We start from the raw sequence: 15,315 nt of genomic DNA on the forward strand, positions 1-15,315 counted from the left end.
CCGGCAGTACACGCAACAAGGGAACCGATGGATCATCCTGAATGACTTTGCAAATCCGTCGATCGGCTGCAAGTCGTGTAACACGAGAGAATCGAGCGAGGCGAATGTTTGTAATGCCGGTACACGGATACAGTCGGTCGCAGAAGTGTTTTGCGCAAAATTTATAACAAATGTAATTCTTTCGTGCAAAAACGATAACGTAAGTTGTGCCATTTCTTTTTTTTTTATCGCTGGAAGGGGATGAAATTATAATAATATCGTTCCTCATCTTTTTCTATGTATAACTCGATGAGACACGAGACCTGATTTTAAATTGTAAAATATTCTATTATGTAAGAAATCTTAGAGACTTGAAGGAACTTGATAAAAAATTTGAGATGGATGGCACATTTATTTCTTGGAAAGAAATGGATTGTGGATAAAATTTTGCGACCGACTGTAGCTGCACGTATATATACCTATTCGCGACGAATGAGGGAGGTCGTGACCTTCTTCGATCATTCTTGAAGGGTATTTTTGCTGAAAAGTGGAAAAAAACTCTCTCTCCTCCCTCTTTCTCTCGTACTGCAAGCGAATTTTACACGTAATCGAAGAATATGTATTCATTGAAAGGGAAGATTCGAGTAAAATGTGTTATTTATTACGGTTTTTTTTTCCAACAACCGCGATGATTGTTCGATTGTTCGTCCAAGCAGATTTTCCTGAACACGATTGCCACGATGAATCGACGGATTGATTCGACGTGAACGGTATTATTGTGGAAGCAATTTTATTTTATAAAGGATTTTTTTTTTTCGCGAAACATTTTACAAACAGTTTACAAATCATCGATCCATATTCCTCTTTTAAGATTAAGTTTTAATATGTTTTGCGCGGTAATTTTGGAATTTTATCCCTTCGAATTAGAGATTCATTTTTTAAAAAAATAAGTTTCGTATCAAATAAATTCGTGCAGCTTTTTTCAAATAAATAAAAAGTATTTATATATATATATATACATATGTTTATTTTCTCGAGAAGATAAATGCAATTCAATTGCAAATATTTGTATACTGTTTTTTATTATATCTCTCGTATAGCTACGTTAAAAAATGGACTGTTGTGCTACCGACAAGTTTAAAGGGTAGAACGTTGAATTTTATCGGTGTCGTATCTGGGCGCATTTATTTTATTTCATAACCTTTTTTCAGATTCTGACGCTTTTTATTTAAAATCAAAATAAAAGGAATGATCATCATTCGAAATAAATTCTGAAAATATCTTTCAAATACTTTAAAAAAAATGAAATCAATAAAGTAATCTTCCTGATTTTCAACAATCAGATATTTGGACGAATATCGAAATCCAAAATTCGAAATGGTAAAATGATATGGAAGGAGGAAAATCGATCGAGCTTGGACGATCTATCGAGAGGAAAAACTCGACTAACCTTGCTAACCGAGTTTTGGTATCGATCCGCGATGCACTTGACTCGTTTCCGAGGCGAAAGTGAAAGCGAGCAAGAAATAAGAGAAAAGCTCGAGCGGAAAAACTTGCACGAGTGGGGAGGGCTGTGCGCATAAGTACCATTATCCTTTTTTAATTATGGATAACGAGCCTTTGTCGAGTAAATGCTGAGAAACCCGAGAGAATTTTGTATCAAATTCTCAAGTAAATTATATTTATAAAGGAGGTCAATTTGTCTCTCCAAAGTTGTAATCCGATCGAAGATTAATCGTGATATTTCTTTTTCAACTTAGATAATAGGTATTTTTATAAAATTCCCTAGCAACGTCTAGAAAAATTTTAAGGAAAATATTAATTTCATCCGTCCTGGAACGAGGAACATATTTATCATCGAAATATCGCATTTCCTTTTTCCTCCGCGAAGCATTTTGTTGCAATAAGAAACGTGTCATCATCTTTCGTCTTTAAATTTCTTTTATTAATTTTTCAAATCAAGCTGTAAACCAAAAAACATATTCTTCGATATTATAAAACATCCTCATCCCTCCTAACTTAACAAATTATTATATTAACATCCACCAGATGTGGACTCCATCATCCCAATTATCCTAATTATATCCATCTTCCTCCTTCATTTTCCTCGCCTCGAAGGGAGCAAAAAGGTCGAAAAATCAGTGAATCTGAAAGTTCTGCGAGCCAGATGACTTCCACATAAACCACACTTGCGCCGCACGTGTGCGTGAAAAGTTTCTCCGAAGGGGGGTGGTCCGTTCCTTGAAGCGAATCCATCCAGCGTTTCCTGTCCTCCCTCTCCTTCGCTATAAATGGGAAGAAGGGAGCTTTACCCGTCCGTGAAAGGGGAAGAAAAGGATGAAAGGGCAGGCGAGAGAGGGGAGGTTCGAGTTACGATAATGGCGGGCATCGGTAAGTTATGTCAGGATGAGGGAAAGGGAACCGACCTCTGCAAATAGATCGTCGAAGAGGATGACTCCGTGATTGGCAGGCGCGATATGAAGGAAAACATCCTTCGATTCCTCTTCTCGAGCATTTGGGGATCGAGAGAAGAAAATTGGCCAGGCAAAGAGAATGAATAATAGAAATAGGACTCTTGATTTTAGGGAAGGAAGTAAGAGAGTGTGGGAGGGTGATAATGGGATGCGTGGTTGAGCATAGTAAAAAGATGGAAGGTGAGGAAACGAGGTCGTGAAAAAGTATGAGCAAGTTTAGTATACTCTTCTTCGAGATGAGATGTTTTGGTCCCCTCATAATACAGGCGAACAAGCGTGTAATCTCGTCTTTTCGCGAGTGTTATGGATCTTTGATGCAAGTTTAAAGAGAGATTCGACTGCCAATCGGTTCTTCTTTGATGGGTTATTTGTCGCAATAAGAGATATAAACATTTGCAAAAGTTGCAAACGTAATTTCCTTCATCTGCCTTGTTCTCTTGCAAATCGATTGCATCGAAATACTTGGTAAAAAATATTTTCATTTTCTATAAATAATACCGTCGAATTAACCAGTTTTTCGTTTGCAAAATTCTTGGTCGAAGAGGATTCGATAAATAAATAAACCTTTATTTTTAAAAAAAGGTATTTGTCTTAGACTCCAAAGATGTTTAATATATTGACACGTATCCTAGAATTGGATCTTTCGAAAGGGGACAATAGAGTTTGATCAAGTGTGACGAGACGGTAAGAGGCGGAAAGTAAAAGTAAAAGATGTCGGTTGCATCGATCGACGAGATTGATCCTGAATGAGTGAAAGAGCGACTAATTGTTTCACTTTCTCATCGTGCGCTAGAAAAGATTTCACTGGCGAATATATCGATGAACCGCGGTGCTTCATCAATCCACGGCGAAAATTTTCATTCTTATTGGCGTTATATCATATAATTTACAACGCGGGGAGTTTCTTCTGGCGGTGAAAAGGCGGGAGACATTGACGGGACAATTTATGCGCGGTTTAACGAGAAATCGCACGAGCAATTTATCCCGAGGAGCCTATCTGAGGAATCAACAACAATTTTCAAAATGATAAATTTATTTACGGATAATTTTTCGAATCCCCTCGATCGCGAAAATTATTTTAAACTAAGAATAACTCCGCTCCAAGTCGCGTACGGTTAACGACGAGTTAGAAGGTTTAGGCGCGCAACAATGATGGGTATATTTCAAGGAGGAGGATGTATTGGAGAGGAGATTATTATTGAAATAGTTTCGTCGAGGCGAAATAATATTTGTAAATTTATTTATACGCGTGTGGCCATAAATATATCTGCGAAAAAGGAGACAGAGAGAGAGGGAAAAAAAGAAAAGAAAAGAAAGGAAAAACGTTTGTTTAAATATTCACGAGGCAATAAATTCTAAGATATATTAGAAACGATTATTGGAAATAATATTTATTAATTCTAAAATTTCCATAATTATTTCGAATATATATATATATATATATATATTTTTTTCCTCCTAGCCAGGCTGTCGTTTATATCGAAGAAAGACGAGAATACGCATTACGTTTGAAAAAATAAATTTTCCTCTCTCTCTCTCTCTGTTTTTTAATTAACTTGAAATTTAATCTCTCAATCATTGAAATCTATTCGACGGGATTCCAATGAAAATTAATTATTCAAATATTGCATTGAGGATAACATTTACTTCGATTAATTATTTCCCGAGAAACTAAATGTAATTCCAACTTGTTGAAAATCTACGAAATCAATTATTTTAAGATATATACAACGTTTTTATCTCGTCTTTACGAGTCTCTACAATAAAATTAGTAAAAAAAGATATATCCTCAACCTTCTCAAATTCTCCACGCCATTAAATTGACATATAAAGACTGATCCAAAACCAGGTTTGTTCGAACTTTTCAGTGCTCGATACGGTTCGAGAGAACAATTTATGCAACGTTTTTTATTTTTTACCTTATTTCAAATACTATTACCGGCTTGGATTGCAGGCCCAACTCGACCTTTATCGTCCTTCGCCTTACGAAATGATCGCGGTGTGTGGATGGATTAATCGTCCTCACCTTCGATCGGGCCCCTTCTCGAGCGGCACTCGAAGGCCCCTCCCCTCTCCTTTCTTGCACGCCCGATTTCATACGTTCACCTTTTCCTCCTCGGCAAATGCCAAGTCTCAGAGAAACATGTTCCACCTCTAATGCCGATGTATATATATATATATATATATATATATATATATATATATATATATACGATAAAAGAGAAGATTAGGAACGATGGAAGGGGAAGATAATATCGTTAGGGGTGATCGATGTTCTAAATTTTAAATTTAATCTTTTCGAGTGTATCGAAATTAATCCCGATATATCGAATAATCGGTATGGTATTCATTGGAACGAAACGTGTAATACAAAAGAGGAAAGTTATGCGTAATCGAGGTAAATTTGTAAAATATCGTATACTCGGGAAATCGAGATTCCGTGTTTATATCATTACAGAAAGATTGATCGTTGGAAATATTAATTTTTGACGGGATACGTTTCAATCAATGAATCCCTTTCTCAATTATCTATTTCTATCTTCTATTTTCGAGATGGAAGAAAGGAAATTGCACACTTTGTAGTGATGTAACGAGCGTTCTGTCGTAATTGCACACCATTGCTCATCGATAATAGCGGAAAAGGAATTGAAAGCTTTCATGAGACGATTTGATTGACGTATCGGAGTAGTAATTACAGCAGCGTTATCTTCTTCGATTTCGCCTTTCGAATTCTCCTTTCTAGGAAATTGGAATTAACTAACAAGACCTAACGTACGATACCAACATTTTTTTCAATACCCCTCAAGGCCTCTTTTTTCCTCTCAATCGATTGTGTTTTTCGCGTTGTCATGTTTCGTTCGGAAAAAAGGAAAAAAAACCGACTCAATTTTAATTATAAAATCGCAATCGAGTTTCAGGGACGAAAGAGAAGAAGCTGCTTGTAACTTCGAAACGATCAATTCTTTCTCTCGTTATTAATTCATTGTTAAATCAGAATTTTCAAATTTTTATAATTTTAAATTTGTATGATTATTACACGAGTTTAACAGTCTCGTAAGCTTACACAAAATGAAAAGAATAAATGCGAACAAATAATCTTCCGTGTACGTAAAAGCAGATAGCTAGAATATTCTTCGATCTGCAAAACGTATTTTTATCTAGCGTAAGTGAAATATCGCCTTTCATCATTGTATATATTAGTTCCCGTGGAAAATATACGATAGCATACGTCATTTCGTATGGAATCGTAGAAAATGTGCTTTTCTTCGCGGAAAACGTGATATCTCGAATCGTATCGGAAGACAAATGTATCCTTTTTCGCGACGAGAAACGAGACCTCGTTCCTCGGAAACGTTCTTATGCGGAATTGTGAAAATTGTATTAATTTTTGAAGGAAAACGGAAAGAATAGCGCATCACTGTTTACGATAAATTCGTTTTACGACGGTGATATTTCATATTTTCATTTTATATCTCGCTCCCCTGCGATTTAAATTTAAAGATCGATGTAAATAAATTTGAGTAAACGTAATTTAAACGTAAAATCTGTTAAATCGGTAAATCAGATTACAAATTTTAAAAGGAAGATTGTAAATTATTAAAATATTTCCTTTAAATAAATCTTCAGTTAAATTTTGATCCGATATCGAAAAGGTAACAAATAAAGAAATATAATTATTATTACAGAAGTTTCACGGTGTTGATAAATAGAAAACATTAGATAATCGGGATCCAATTAAGTTGAAACCAATAGAATTTTCTGTGTCCAATCTAATGCCATTGATCCAGTTAACCCTCACACAAACATACACACATATATACACGTACAAACTTATCTTTTCCCGCAATATACGATCGTACAAGCTCATCTTACAAGCTCAACTTGCAAAATGGGTCGTTGAGGGGGAAATTTGTCGGTAATCCGTTCGAGATTAATCCTCGAGATCGTTGCTTTAATCCGAAGACATAAGAGAGATGACTGTCAAGGATCAAGGAAGAGGGAGGAGTTTCTCCATCGAGAGATCCTTTTTTTTTTAATGTAAAGTAAAAATTCTTTAAGCTTTGGTTTGACTGCTTAGACGAGGCGGACTTTAACCGGAATCGAACGATAATTCCGCGATTTATCGTATCGCTTTAACGAGTACGCTTTTCAAGGATTTGCAACCGATCGGCGTTGTCAACTATGTGCGAACGAATCTCTTCGTGTAACGCTATCTCGTATCAGATTTCGCGAGTGGATAAAGATCCGTGGAAAGCGTGTATGTGTGTATGTGTGTGTGTGGAAGAAGGCATGCAGAATCGGCATGCAAATTTTGTTCCACTCGTGGAAACGTGGCGAGCACCGATAATTGTCTTTTTGCTTTTCCAAGATGATTGGAAGAGGATAAGCTAGGAACGATTGTTTTGCTCTCCAGTTTATGATGTAATTTTGTGATAATCTCTGACAGTCGAAACTGTTTTCACATATCGCTTTTTTGCTTTTTTCCAGGTATGGATCAGCTGTTCATTGAAAGATTTAGAAACAGACTGGATGACAGGTATTTCATATAAATACTGTAAAAATTATTATTGTTTATATTTATATATATAGCTGGAAAGAAATTTCTCGCATGGAAATTCGTTTTGAAGCGATGAAATATTTTTCTCCATTTTATATTTCCAAAAATTACGGTACTTTTGAAACGTAATTACAACGAATCTCGCATTGTAGTTGACCGAGCGAGAACGTAACACGTTGCCTTAGAACATAACGGCTGTGATTTTCTCCATCCGTTGCGAAATGTTCGGTTAAAATCTATTAGCCGGGGAAAATATACCGTGTAACACTCGTTGCTTCCTTCCACGCCAGGATACGCGACGCGTACGGTTAATGAGCAGCAGTACCTTTCCGCAGCGAGCGGTAAAACCGCGCCGTTAAGGCCGTTGCAAAGGCATGGTAAATCCTCCGATCGCACAGATATAGAATATTCCATTTGCCGTGGAGCCTGGGCAGCCACGCGGCGCTGATTTCGGAAATCACGGATCCCTGGTGATGCTTTACGATTCCCCCGTTCCCCTTTCTCCGATTACACGGCTCTCGATCTCTACTCGCCTCCGCACGTTCGAACCTTCCCGCCAGAGATACGACGCTACACGTTTACACCCGGCGAGGCGCATGCGCGCGACACACCAATCCGCTCCACTTTGAGTCACGTGATACCGGATCCATTTACCGGGCCTAGGTTTTCGCTCGAGCAGGGGGAATCTGAATTTTAGAATTTAATCCTTTGGTAAATTTAATCCTTTCGTGACTGTGCAGAGACTGTGTGCACGCAGATATATTCCCAGCTCCATGATTGGATATCGATAGACCAGTGGTACGGATGTTGAAAAAGAGAATTCTTTTTTTTACGATTTATATCCACGACAATATTGAATTTTTTCGAGGTTATGGACGGATATGTATCCTCCAATCTTCTTGTAATTTTTATTACAAATCATAAACTTATACGTATCTCCCGTTTCATTCGAAAATTAATAAAGATTCTATTTGTGCTTATAATACACTCGAATTAATCGAAATTTTTCGATTTTTCAACTAAATTCCAATAAAAAGTACACGAGATATCACGAGTCCATCGTACAGACACATGGATATCACTTTATCCTCTACATCACAATCGAGATATATTTTCTCTCTTCATCGCGAAACGATATATCAATCCTCTTCCTCTCTCAAGGATCCTCTTCTTCTCTCGAACCGCTTCGAATCTCCTGCGTGTCAAGGGACAAAGGACGAGGAGTGAGTATCGATCGTCGTCGGAACGATCTATGCGCCCGGCCGGATCGTCGAAGGCCTCTCCTTCGATCGCATTCTCTCCTCTCTCGTTCGCCACGGAGTGAACGTCGTCCTTGCATTGAAAAAGCAGCAAGGTCGTTCAGGACTTATATAGCACTCGCTCGCCACGAGGTTCGAAGTCCTCTCTCGAGTGTCCTGTCTCGCGAGTGTCCTTTTCGATTCCCCGTCTCCCTTCGTTTTCGTTCCCTCCTCCTCCTCCTCCTTCTTCTTTCTCCTCTCGATGGTGTCCCGGGCTTCGTGCGTCCCCGACGTCGAGCAAACTGTGTGCATTATTTATCTTCGCGCGGCTAGACGCTCTCACACGAAGCCTGACTCTGATATACGAGAGTAGAGGCGAAATCGTCGTCGCGGGGTAACCGGAGAGAGAGATAAAACGTGGAGTAGCCGAGGGAGAAACGGCGCGATTCGTTACACAGTCGCGTACATTGCTTTTCGTCGCGATTTTCTATTCTTTTTTTTGGGGAGACGCATAAATTCTCTTCAGAATTTACTATTGTTTATTATCGTGGAAGTGTTTCAATTATTGATTACTTTAAGAATATTTATTATATGTAGAGATCTAGGAAAGATATTGGAAGCGTTATTTTTTTTAACAATTATTTCAAGAATTTTGTTTTTTTTTTTTCAAACCAGAGGGATTTATGCGAATCGTCTTCATTTCCCGTCCGTGCTGGTTTCCAGCGACGGTTTGATCGTATCTGTCGTTCCTTGCGTTACCTGGTTTGAATTACGACCACGGTTATGACGATCTTTCCTCCAGCAACTGCACCACGAAGGCCCCTCTTAACGATCGATGGATTTTATGTAAAAGATTCCGAGTGATGAGATTCTTCTGGCAACGAAAGGCAGGTTCATTCTGATTTCGGATGGAAATACACGAGTGACCCATTTTACTCTGGTAACTGGGGATATGGATGCGTTCGGAATCGATACGGATTAGTTTTTTCTCGGACGAAAAAGTATCAAGGTTAAAGAGTTGAGGAAATCAACGAACGTTTTGAAGGGATGGTAAATTTTATAGCGAGCGATTACGCGAATTTTTTTTAACAGGTTCGAAGGATGTAACGATATTATTACAAATGAAAAACTTTTAAACTTTTAAATAATAAGTTTGTAAGGATCTTCTTTTCTAAATGTTCGAGTATTATATTTTTCGCAATTCTAGATTTAAAATGATTCGAAGATCTTTTCAGATAAAAATTTCGATATAAATAACTCGAAAGCTTTTAGAGTTGTGGAATATATATTGGGATTAAATTCTATTTGGAAAATTAAAAAAGGGAAAAGTAGCGGAGGTCACTATTCATTCCACGCACGTATCGAATGGCTAGGTAATTGTTTCTTCGATAATTGCTCGCAACTAAATTGTTGAAACGAGCTAACCATTGTTTAGTATCGTCATCCAGGTCATCGATTATATATATCTACCTACTGTGTTTTGAATATATTACACGCACATATTTGTTCGACCAAAGAATAGCAAATCTTTTCGTGAAACTATTATAATAGATAGATAGACATAACATTTAAAAAAGGAAAAAAATCAAAATTTTTTAAATTCAAAACTTTCAATATGTTATAGCATCGTTACAAGCAATATTCTTCCAACAATAAACGTATTTATCGCATAATTTACCTTAAAACCTCGATTAAGCTTCATTAAAAATAAGAAAACTTTAAACCGCTATAACTCTAAACATAGTGATTTCCCGAGAACGAATGAACGATCATTAGAAGCGTGCAACTTTACCCTTTAAAACGCTTTTTCATTTATTCCAATACGACTTCCGGTTCCCGAGATATCGTCGCGAGAAGAAAAAGTAATTTTTATTCATTTACCATAAACTCGATTGAACATTATTAAAATTTGGAAAAGTTTAAACCGCTATAACTCCGAAGATAGTGGCTTCCGGGCAACGAATGAAAGCTCGTTAGAAGCGCGGAACTTTACCCTTTAAAACGCTTTTTCATTTATCCCAATACGACTTCCGGTTCCCGAGATATCGTCGCGAGAAGAAAAAGTAATTTTTATTCGTTTACCATAAACTCGATCAAACTTTATTAAAATTTGGAAAACTTTGAACCGCCGTAACTCCGAAGATAGTGGCTTCCGGGCAACGAGTGAACGCTCGTTGGAAGCGCGGAATCTTCCCCTTTAAAATGGTTTTCGGTTCACCTCGATACGACTTCCGGTTCCCGAGATATCGTCGTGTAAAGGAGAGCGTAATTTTTAATCGTTTACTATCTCCATCCTTGCCGCGGATTCGGACCTCTCGCTCGCGCCTCGCCTCACTGACCTATCCCAAACAAAAGATAAACACGATTCCTAGAAATGGCATTTCCAGGAAAAATATTTAGGTCAGTAGGACACGGGCCTACTCTGCAATGTATTGACCATGGATACTTTGAATCGTTGTATCTCGGGAACGGATCGAGATATCGGGATAAATCAAAAAGGGACTCGATTGGCACGGTTCTCCCTATCCTTCGAATAAATTTTGGTGGCAAAATTTTCAATCCTTCCTCGCGAAAATTCGAAATTTTATTCGCGATTTTCAGCAGATGATCTCCATCGTTTCGGCTGCATAAAAATCCGTGATCTACGCGTTATCCCAACACACGCTGGTAGTCGTATTTTCACTCGTGCAAAAGCCACCGGAGCGGATTTTCTTCTCATTCCTGCAATCGCAATCCCTTCTGGTCACGTTTTCTTCCTCTTGTTTTCCACGATTTATCCTCTCACCACCCGCTTCCGCGGTCCGGCGTTTGCTCTTTTTTTCGATTGTAAACGGGGAGTCAAGGGCGACAGACCAGAAGGCGTCTGGGGTTGACTCGACACACACAATCGATATAGCCAGTGAAGTTCATGGCGCAGCAACCACCAACCACCAACCACCAACCACCACCACTACCCGCTACCATTATCTTTCTGCGGTTCAAACTGGCTTCCTTTCATTCTCTTCGCCACAGATTCTCCCCCGTTTTTTCTTTTATTCCTCCCCCCCGCCTTGCGTGACCTTACCCGCCTACACGCTTGCCCGACTACTTTCACCGATAGGGGAAGGAAACTTCAAGCGTATGATTTTTTAATGATGGTGGATATCGAACAATCGAAGTCTTATGCATTATAAACAGATCCCTTAGTTTTTTTAAAACATTCAGAAAAAAATTACACTTTTGATTTCGTTTGAAAAATAATAATAATATACTTTTGTTCTAAAGATATATCGAAAAAGAAATTTTATTAATAAAATAGTTTATGAAATTATTTAATACACAATAATATTATTCATCTTTGAATATTCCATATAATGGGATTATAGCTTCCTTGTACAAATAATATTATATATGTATATAATTTCGTGTGTAATACACAATGGATGGGGGAAACGTGGCGTTAAGAACTGAAGGTTAAGCTTATTCATGCAAGAGTTTCAGTTCTAATTATACATTCATAGCTTTCGGATCGATTAAATGTAAGTTTACATCCACTCTTTATTATATATACACGCGGAATATTTTATTTCGATCTTGGCTTCTTCGATTCAATGAAAAATACATTGAACTCTCTTCTCTAACCTGGTAATTAAAATCTCAAAATTCATATACTTTTGAGGACATTTTTTAAGATTCTTCTTATCTTCGAATATCAACCCCTTCTCGTATTTTTTTCTTTTTATCCTCAGTAGAAATATTACATCCTCGAACTCTGTATAAATCTTCACGACTTTTATCATAACGCTTGTTGGGATGTAATTGTACAAACGAAACGGGCATCGGATTTTTCGAGCCTGGAGCAAGAATCGATGCCGCTAGAGATAATTATGCTTTACTGCTAGTTTTGTTACGTGCTACAAGTTTAGCATAACATCGGGTTAAAATTATTTAACGCGTTTGTTTGTTGCAACATCCTTCGGCTGTTTGACCGGATCCGAGCTTCCTCTCCTTTCCATTCCTTTTTTATTAATTTTACGACTTAATTTCCATCTATTTTGAATTTCGAACGAGCTCGTAGAGATATTCGAGTGATCTTTTCCTTCTAATCTAATAGAATTTTATTTCGTAGCATAAAATTTATTTGGAATAATCTGAAAAGTTTATATTAAATGTATAAATAGAATATTTATGTTAAAATAAATAATTATAATACATAAATTAATAAACTCAAGTAGGTCATATCGTGGACTATCAAATTAATCGACAAGTATCTCTAATTAGATATAAAAAGCAGCCATATCATTTAATTTTAACGATTCAACATTTAATAACTTAATATATTAATTAACCTTTTTATAATAGGGGTATCTAATCCTAGTTTTTTACTAAATTTTTTAATGACAAAAAAATTATAAATAATTATTATCAATTAATTCTAAATTTCATCTAAAATTAATAAAATTTTCATTTATGATTTCATACATTTGTGAATGTTACATGAAAGAGTATCTCCAAGGTTAAGATTTTTATTCTTTCCAAAATTTATAAAAATAAACAATTTGTGGATAATCCTACGAGACGAAATTCTGCCAATTTCCTTCTCCAATTTAAACAAAGGAAACGCGATACATTGCATTGTCACCCACGCGGCAGGATAGGCGTTTAATTGGAAATTAAAAATTGAACGCAACAAGGGTTTGTTTAGTTATTTTTCAGAAAGAGCGAAAAACCTCGACGAAGGAAATCGTCGAGCTCGATTTAAAATTCTTCTTCCTCCTCCTCCTCCTCCTCCTCCTCCTCCGTACACGAGAAACGTTTCAAACTTTAAATTAGATTATTAAAGGGATGCGCAGCGTTTCTCGCAAGAGGCAGATGAATCTTTGCTCCCTCCACTCTTTCTACGATTTCATAAAATTACCTCTGCCTTCTTCGATACTTGGTTTTAATTTAAAAAACTCTTCCCAAGATATATATATACATATATATAACGCAGGGAAGTTGAATATTTACACCTCTCCCTGAAATTTTTCAGCAAGTTTTCCGATGAAAAGAGATGCATCGTGCAATTTATTTAAATTCCTCCCGTATTGTTTTAAGATTCCTTGTAATTTTTATTAACCGAGAAAGAAGGCAGAATACAACGAATGTATTCTAACTATCTCTCCTTTCTTTCTCTCTTGAACCGATCTACGAAAGAAGAAGAAGATGTATATATTCGTATGGAATATCTTGGAAAGGACGACAAGAGCGACGAAAGTGAACGAAAAATGGAAATATCCCCTCGTAGTTCACAATGATAAATAAGAATATATATATAATAATAAGAAGAGGGAATAATAAGAGGAGGAGGAAGGGAGTTTAGATCACGTATGAGGCAGATTGCCGGGTACCGGGCAACAATCATGGAATCAGGTACACGCGCAACCAAGCCTTGGAATACGTCTTATTATAGAACCCATGGGGTTCCAGCGGCCGTTCCGCGAAGATAGAGATAGAGCCGAGGAGGAGAAAAGCGAGGAGGAAGGACAGAGAGGAAGGGTATATTGCAAGGGTGTGTCCGCCGACCTACGAGGTCAACATTGTTACCATCATTATTGGTACAGCTCTGAACGTTGCTCCTTTCTCTCTCTCTCTTCTCCAGACTTTTCACGATGGGTCACGATATTATTCCACGACGATACACCACCCCCTCTCTCATAGATCGCCTCGAGAGGGAAAGAAAGGAAGGAAGGAGAAACGGAGGGAGCTATAAATTTTCACGGCCCTTCCACTCTAGCTCCCTCTGTATTTTCTTTATCCATAGGCGAAACCGATACACGAGCTGTGTACTCGTATGCGATACAACGCATGGTGGAAGAAAAAGCGTGGGATGATGTATCCCTCGCTGCCGTGCGATTAATTATTCTCTCTCTCTCTCTCTCTTCGAGACTGAAGGATTATCTAATATCCAATTGATCGAAGATATTTTTACTAATTGGTAATCGAATCTAGGATGGTTTGCGTAAGAGATTTTAATGGAAACGTGTTATTAAAAATTGTATCTTTATTTATTTATCGAGGAATATACCGATGGATAGATATCGTACACGTTCGTTCTTCGCCTGCTGCGAGGAGATCGTTTACCTTCCTTCCCGCGACGAGGAAAGATTCGAGGCTGCGAACAACTACGCCTCGCGTTTTGCCAATTTATCGTCCCCGCGGCAAATATACATAATCTATCACGATAAGCCCGGATTAGCCTCCCTCCAACGCTTATCCAACCTTCGTATCTCTTCTTCCTCCTCTTCTTCTTCCCCCTCCTTTCCTATTCATTTTCAACCCCCTCGACGATTTACCTCCTCTTCTCTTCCTCTCGAAATGAATTGTGTACATCGAAAATTATATTATCTTATCTTGGCGGGGAATTTTTGAGAAATTCTTATCTTTCGCAACGGTAAATAAATATTCTCGAATTTGGGAATTTTAATTATCGATCTCAGAGGAGGAAAAGGGAATAGATTTATGGGAACGTTTTTCGTTTCGAGATGATGCCTGTCGACCAATTCAATGGCTCTTTTTCGCAAGGAACGTGAGAACGTAATTAATTAGTTGATTAATTAGCGCGAGAGATGCGAGAACGAGGAAATGAAACAGCCTCGAGTGAGAGAGAGGAGAGGCTGGATCGAAATAATGATGTAAAGCGAACGGAAAACGAACGAGCACACATATTTACGTGGAAAACCGGGAAAAGGATAAAATGAAAATGAGAAAGCGAAGAAAACAAGTTCGTCTTCTCTACGGTAAATATTGCTAATGGTCTTGCAGGCTTTTCTCCGTGCGAGTGGTTCTCGAAAATGGGAGAGGAATCGTAACGGATGACAATATATTTTTCCTCGTTGTTCAAATATTATAAAAGTATGGAGAAAGAAAAAGAAATTTCTCGAAATTCGTTTATCGTCGAGCTGCTCTCGCCTGGTTCCTGGTTTAATTTTTATCATTTTTTTTTTGAAAAAAAAATTCATTACGTGACGGGTAATTTTATTACAGAAGTAATCCTTATTTATAGATGTTCAATTATTTGTCAGGCTCGAAAGAAATCCATATCCGG

The 15,315-nt window shown here is 37.6% G+C and overlaps 1 protein-coding gene across 2 annotated transcripts in view; it reads left to right on the top strand.

The window, feature by feature from the left end:
- The window catches only part of LOC725829, a 104,505-nt gene that overhangs the window by 16,976 nt on the left and 72,214 nt on the right, over positions 1-15,315 (top strand). The window contains exon 1 of one of the 2 annotated variants that reach the window (XM_026439830.1): positions 6,942-6,990. The exons of the other annotated variant lie outside the window; for it this stretch is intronic. Within the exon in view, the coding sequence (XP_026295615.1) occupies positions 6,944-6,990 (47 nt within the window). The 5' untranslated portion in view covers positions 6,942-6,943. Of the gene's footprint in view, positions 1-6,941; positions 6,991-15,315 lie in introns of those variants that run through there. 2 annotated transcript variants of the gene reach the window in all.

Source organism: Apis mellifera, linkage group LG3 (assembly GCF_003254395.2).
Source record: "Apis mellifera strain DH4 linkage group LG3, Amel_HAv3.1, whole genome shotgun sequence".
In the NCBI taxonomy this organism is placed as follows: domain Eukaryota; kingdom Metazoa; phylum Arthropoda; class Insecta; order Hymenoptera; family Apidae; genus Apis; species Apis mellifera.